The 6,049-nt window shown below is 42.9% G+C and overlaps 1 protein-coding gene across 8 annotated transcripts in view; it reads left to right on the forward strand.

The window, feature by feature from the left end:
• The window catches only part of lrba (LPS-responsive vesicle trafficking, beach and anchor containing), a 199,232-nt gene that overhangs the window by 95,990 nt on the left and 97,193 nt on the right, over window positions 1–6,049 (forward strand). For all 8 annotated transcript variants that reach the window (XM_032539028.1, XM_032539046.1, XM_032539063.1 and 5 more), the window contains exon 36: window positions 3,653–3,819. In XM_032539028.1, coding sequence (XP_032394919.1) covers window positions 3,653–3,819 — 167 coding nt within the window. The remainder of the gene's footprint in view (window positions 1–3,652; window positions 3,820–6,049) is intronic.

A 6,049-nucleotide genomic window follows, 5' to 3' on the forward strand; every position in this document is an offset into this window, starting at 1 on the left:
CCCCCCCCCCCTCCTGTGCTCCAAGAGAAGGGGAAAAAAAAATCAATACTGCGGAGCGCGGCATGACAGGGGCATCATTTCAGAATTGAAGTGGCTGTCAAGCATTGTCATTTGGTGACTTTTGTTCGCCATTGTACTTTTAAGCCCTCATTTTTCTCCGCCTCCTCTTCCTTTCACTCGTTTCATCCCAAGCCCATTGTCTGAATTCCCCCGGTGACATTTTATGTTGCAATTTAAAAAAACTCGAGGCCAAGAGATCAAGTGCAAGAGAATCTCTTTGAAAGCAATTGGTGGACTGGTTCAGCATCTACTTTTGTTTAGCGACCCCCATCCTCCTTTCTCATTTCATCCTCTTGTCTCCCTAGACCTCCATTGTGTTCCAGGAGGAATTTATTTGTAGTACATTTGCATTCTTTGATACCAGGACAAGCCTGATGTCTCGCCTTCCACTGGACAGTTTCTCTGCCCGTTTGTAAATGAAACCCTCTGGGAGAACTTGTCGACGGATGTGAGAAATTGGAGATTCTCGCAGAGCGATAGCCCAGCCTTGGAGAGTGTGTAGCCCTGATGTGCCACCAGTGTCAAGAGATTGCAAATCAAGCGCTTTAATAACATCTCTGCTGGTTTTGTTTCTTCCTCCTGTCCTCCAACAGAACGCCGAGACCCTGGTTTTGTCAGCCGGCGTGTTGAAGGCTCACTGTGGCACGGCAACAACACCAGACCTTTCTCTGTCACTCTAATTGATAAACACAGGGCTGATATCTTGTAATGAGCCTCCTTTCTCCAGCCTATTATACTGGTTAACCCTCTCAACCCAGCAAGGGAGAGGCGGAGGGGAGCCCAGGCATCATCTGACAACAACTACAGCATTTAGATAAGGCTGAGACGGTTGCAACACCACCACCACCACCACTGTGAAACTCATCTCCTCGTTTCCCCTGCTTATTATTTGTACAATCAGCGCGGCGAAAACATGAGCGTGTGGCAGTGATAACAATCTTGAGCAACAAAAATCCTACCTAGGTTCTATTTTCTGGCTCAAGAAGAGGTTCAGTAATGTGATTTAAAATGCATGTGTTTCAAAGCTTTGTGTCTGTATATGCGTGTTGCCATTTTCTGCTATTATGTGATTTTCGAGATGATTACTGTTCTTTCCACTCCCCCAGTCACTTGCCCAGCAGCCTATTTCCTCCCCGAACTCCAACACACATCCATAGTTATTTATTTGAACTGTTGATGAATTGTGGGAGACGCGACTCAGTGTAATTGACTCGATTAATGCCAGCCATTATCATTTCATCTTCACCAAGCTGTCTCCTCCAGCAGAGCCAGGCACTCACGCCCGGCGACCCTGTCAGCCAGGCCATGTAATGGAAGGTGCTGCCCATGATTACAGTGTCGCAAGTCATAACGGTCTCACTGCCAGCAAGTTGCACCCTGGTGGCTGTCTGGGGAGGAAGCTAACAAAGGCTTAGAGTCATCCGTCCCTTTCCTTCAGCCACACTCTTTTAACTTCCATTGTTAAATAGAAGGGCTTGTCTCTGAGCATGTCTTGTTTTTTTGTTTTTTTTTACGCTGTTTTCTTGTCAAAATATGCACACTGACCGCTTCAGTTGCTCCAAAAGAGGCATGTTTCTATTTGGAAATGGGAACAGATACTTTTTAATTTACTTCTTATGTTTCCTCAACCTTCCTTGAAAGGAAAGAAAGCACAGTTTGTTTGAAAATACCCCAAATGCTTCTTTTTAGTTTCTGCCCTCTATCCTGTCAGTGGACCTGGTTGGAAGTGAATTCAGGATGGTGCCAACTGGGAGATTTAGTTTTTCGCTTTAACCTTCATAATAACATAACATAATAAGTCCTTCATAATACCCCGGCATGTTCTCTGACTTCACATCAACGGAATGACACCAGGAATTACCAGTGACTTGTCTTTTCCACTTACAAGCAAACCCAATGTTGGTTTTTAATGGTACTGCTGATGTGTTCAACATTTTTGGTTGTTATTTTAGGGGTGAGTCTGTGAATTTGGCCTTTTCTCCTGTAGTCGACTTTGGCTTCAGATATGAGAAAATCCCATTACAGCATGGAGGGTTTGGGTGTTTGGGCAGGCTCAACACACAGGTGATGAAGTGTTTGTTTATGGTTATGAGTTTGAACCCAGCACTGTTGATTAGTGCTGCAGACTTTACATGTCTCAGAAAGGGGCGGATGGAAATGGACTTTAAAGGCATTCAACTTACATCTGTTCAAAAGAGGGCAATCCACATAACCATTTGTTTTGGCAAAATTGATTTATTTCTAAAATCATGTATAAATGGGATGTGTTTCTCTGTTGTCCATGAGTAGCATTGTTTTCTGTTGAAAGTATAATATACGGCAACATATGCAATAATTTGATGCTGAGCGTAACTAGAATTGTAGCATTTTGAACACCATCCTCTTAGCCCCTTTTTTTGGTCCAGATTGCCTTCAGTCCCTATTCCTGCTTGCCTTTAGTGCCACTGATCAAGATTAATGGGCATGCAACACACACACACACACACTCACTCTCTCACACACACACTCACTCTCTCACACACACACACACGCACACACGCGCACACACACACAGACAGAGCGTATTCTCTGGTTTAAAATTTGAAACCCTTCTTTTCCGCACTCCCTTTATTTTTGCTTTTTCCCAGGTTGTCTTGCTGGAAGGTCAAGGCCCACTTTAATGCCACACAAAGAGACATAGATTGATAATTAAGGCCCAGCAACCTGCAGAAAAGCCCCTCTAATTTGATTTATACCTATAGATTTTCTGTCAGATATGAAATGTTGTCGTTCAAATTGAAGAGGAGGACCCATTATAAAGCGCTTTACTGGTAACTTTGGAAAAGCAGGTTGCATTTGTTCAGCCATGCATCTGGATTAATACCAATGGGTTATTTTAAGGTTAATTTAATAAGGGGAGTAATATAACATTAATAATTGAATGAGCTGTTGTTCTTAATACTGCATCCATTTGCCTTAGTTGCTTTTCTCAGAACATGCAGAGGAAAATATAATAGCACCCATGCAAGCCTGATGATCTGTAAGGCTACCCTTACTAAACATAGCACAGGATTTTTCCCTCGTCCCTTTTTTATGCTCCCCTTCAATAAGAATATCACTTTGAAACAATACTTTCAAAGTAAGCCATGAGCGTAACATGAGTTTGCAATTGAAATTGTTACCGAAACCGAGATTGGAAATCAAAATACTGTTTTAAATTATAGCTGTTAGTTTCAGAAGGTGTTTTACTTTTCACATCGCCGCAAAGTTCAAAGGCCCATTCTGATAACAAATTCCGACAGAGAAAAATGTCCTCCCTGTGCATTGTGGGTATCGTGTGATTTGGTGTGCCGGAGGGCATTAGTAAATACGTGTCCACTGTTATTAATCAACATGACATGAGGACAGAAATGACCCTATGCTTTTCATTTGGTTCTACTCCCATGTACAACTTCCTATAGACCTGCTATAAATGTTCCACAAGTTACGGGCCTAACTTATAATTTATATGTTGTGTAATTCAGTCTCTTCTTGACACATTTGTGCATGTCTTTGCAGTGCACACACTCTTAAAAACAGAATGTATAATGCATCTTTTCTCCTTCGTTCCCAGTCAAACTGTGCTCAGTATGCAGCGGAGAAGCGAGATGAGGAGAAAATGTGCGACCACCTGATCCGAGCAGCCAAATACCGCGACCACGTGACAGCCACACAGCTCATCCAGAAGATCGTCAACATCCTGACTGACAAACATGGAGCCTGGGGAAGCTCTTCCATAAGGTAAAACAAAAGTCCATCAACAAGAAAGAGCCGTGCTCTTTCTGGACGTTTTCTTTAATTCCTATTTCATTTTCAAGTAAGATCGTGATTCATATTTTACAATTTACGGTAAAGAAGGGGGACAATTCTGCGGTGCTGTTGAGGTTTTCTCAACTCTGTCACACCGCTTCACAAATACACACAAAATAAAGCATTTTATGTACACATAATCCATTCTTTGTCCATTTCCAGTTGTTTGTGTCTATATTTTTTGTATATGTAAACGAATTTCAAAGGCCAATAATACTTTGATTATATATGTTATCACAATTATGTTGTGTTCCCCACATGCCAGGATATTTTAGAGACAATAAGAGGGCATTGTATAGAAAAAGTCTTTAATCAAGAGGATGCACCTGTTCGGTTGTCTTCATGAACCGTGTTCATAGCATGTCATTATCCCATCCTTGAAAATTATTCAAACCACTGTAAAGGTTTTAATCTCATCATAATCCTTCTCATCCCCCAATACTCATGGCTTTGATTAAATCACATTTGCAAAGGTGAAAATGTCAGCCGTGGGTTGAATGATGCATAGACTCAAAAGAGATGAAAGCCATTTAAACAGCTCCGCTCCCATTAAGCACAGAAGAAGCCTATCCGCTGTGTTTGTTTCGCCAAAACAGGCAGCAGAATCCAATGCAGCGATTCCCTAATGATGGCTGTTTGTGCAGGTAGTGTGTAATGGTGAGCTGAAGAGACGGCCGCTGGCTCAAGCTTGTTAGGCTGATCCAACTCTCCAGAGACTCGTCTGGCGAGGGTTAGTTTGCTATTGGATCAGGAATCTATCTCTGGCTGCCTTTTGTTTGCCTTTTCTATTTTCTCTTTCCGGATGTGGTGTATTCTTTGTCACATGTTTCTTTCCTTGATACCCTCTCCCTCCCTCTGCATCTCCTTCCATCTCTTTCTTTCTATTAGTCTCCATATGTACTCACACAAGGCTATTTACAATGGAGATTGTGTTGTACGAGTCCTGGCCAAAAAAGTCTCCCATTACTGGCCCTTAATGCCGCTGCACTATTGATGGTTTTCCTAATGGCTGCCGATGGGCGCAGGGAGCCATTGGCACTGGGCCTTAGAGTGCAGTGCTCTTTTAATAAATCACAATCAGTCCTGTGCCATTACATCAATATTTTTGGTCAATTACTGTGAAGGTCAGGTGGTGCCGCTTCGCACCAGAGCTTGTGGTATGCAGGCATAGGGGAAACATCTGGTGCTGCAAAACCCAGAAAAAGAACAAATAAAAGAAGGAAAAAAAACAAAACAAAACAAGCACACCTGCATACCTGCAGGGCCAGGCCTTCTGATATAAGGGATGTTCGTTACCTAATTCCACGAATACGACAACAAAACGGTGGTGCAACAATATCCCAGCAAGTTAATACTAACGGGAGGGAAAGGACGGAAACACACAATGAAATCCGCAACAGTTTTACTTCAGCTCTGAAAATGAGATCCAGGACCACAAAGACAATACGCAGCTATGATTACGAGGTTTTGTTCCTCTCGGGTGTAAAATCCAAGCCTGGCTGCTCACACGCCATGAAAACGTATTCCCCAAAGTTTCCATTCAATAAAGAGTCTGAAAATGAAAATATTATTTTCTCACAAGCTGATGGGAATTGTTGTTTCCTCACGGCAGGCATCTAATATCTTCTGACATAGTGTGACCCGCCTGAATGCAATTTGTGTCTTAATATCCAGCTTACAGCGGCCCCGGCCTCTGGAGAAAAGAGGTGTTAGGTGATTTTCCCTTTTCCATTCCCTTGCTTTGTCTGCGGTTCTCTCTCTCTCTCTCTCTCTTCCTTTCTCTTCGTGGCAACATACAATTTCTTTTCTCCTTTTCTCCCCACTCCTTGTCCTTTGCTCTTTCTTGTTTTCGCTATGTCCTTCAGTTGTAAAACCGGGCATCCAGGGAGGATTCCTTCCACAGAGGCTGTACCTATCGTTTTGGTGCCCTTGTCTGTCATCTAGTGTCAAGACACAGACAGATCCACAGCCAGACAGATAGGGTGACTACCTGTTCGTCCATACGCTTCTGTCCCAGTGCCTTGAGACTCAGGTGTACAACATGCCAGTCGTCTGTCTTTTTAAGAAAGGAAAAATAGGGTAAATGAACAGCTAGCAAGATTGCCACAATGGCAGATGTCATTTTTTTTCTCTCCTCATCGCTCCATTTCTCCCCCCCCCC

This window comes from Etheostoma spectabile, chromosome 2, assembly GCF_008692095.1.
Source record: "Etheostoma spectabile isolate EspeVRDwgs_2016 chromosome 2, UIUC_Espe_1.0, whole genome shotgun sequence".
Classification (NCBI taxonomy): domain Eukaryota; kingdom Metazoa; phylum Chordata; class Actinopteri; order Perciformes; family Percidae; genus Etheostoma; species Etheostoma spectabile.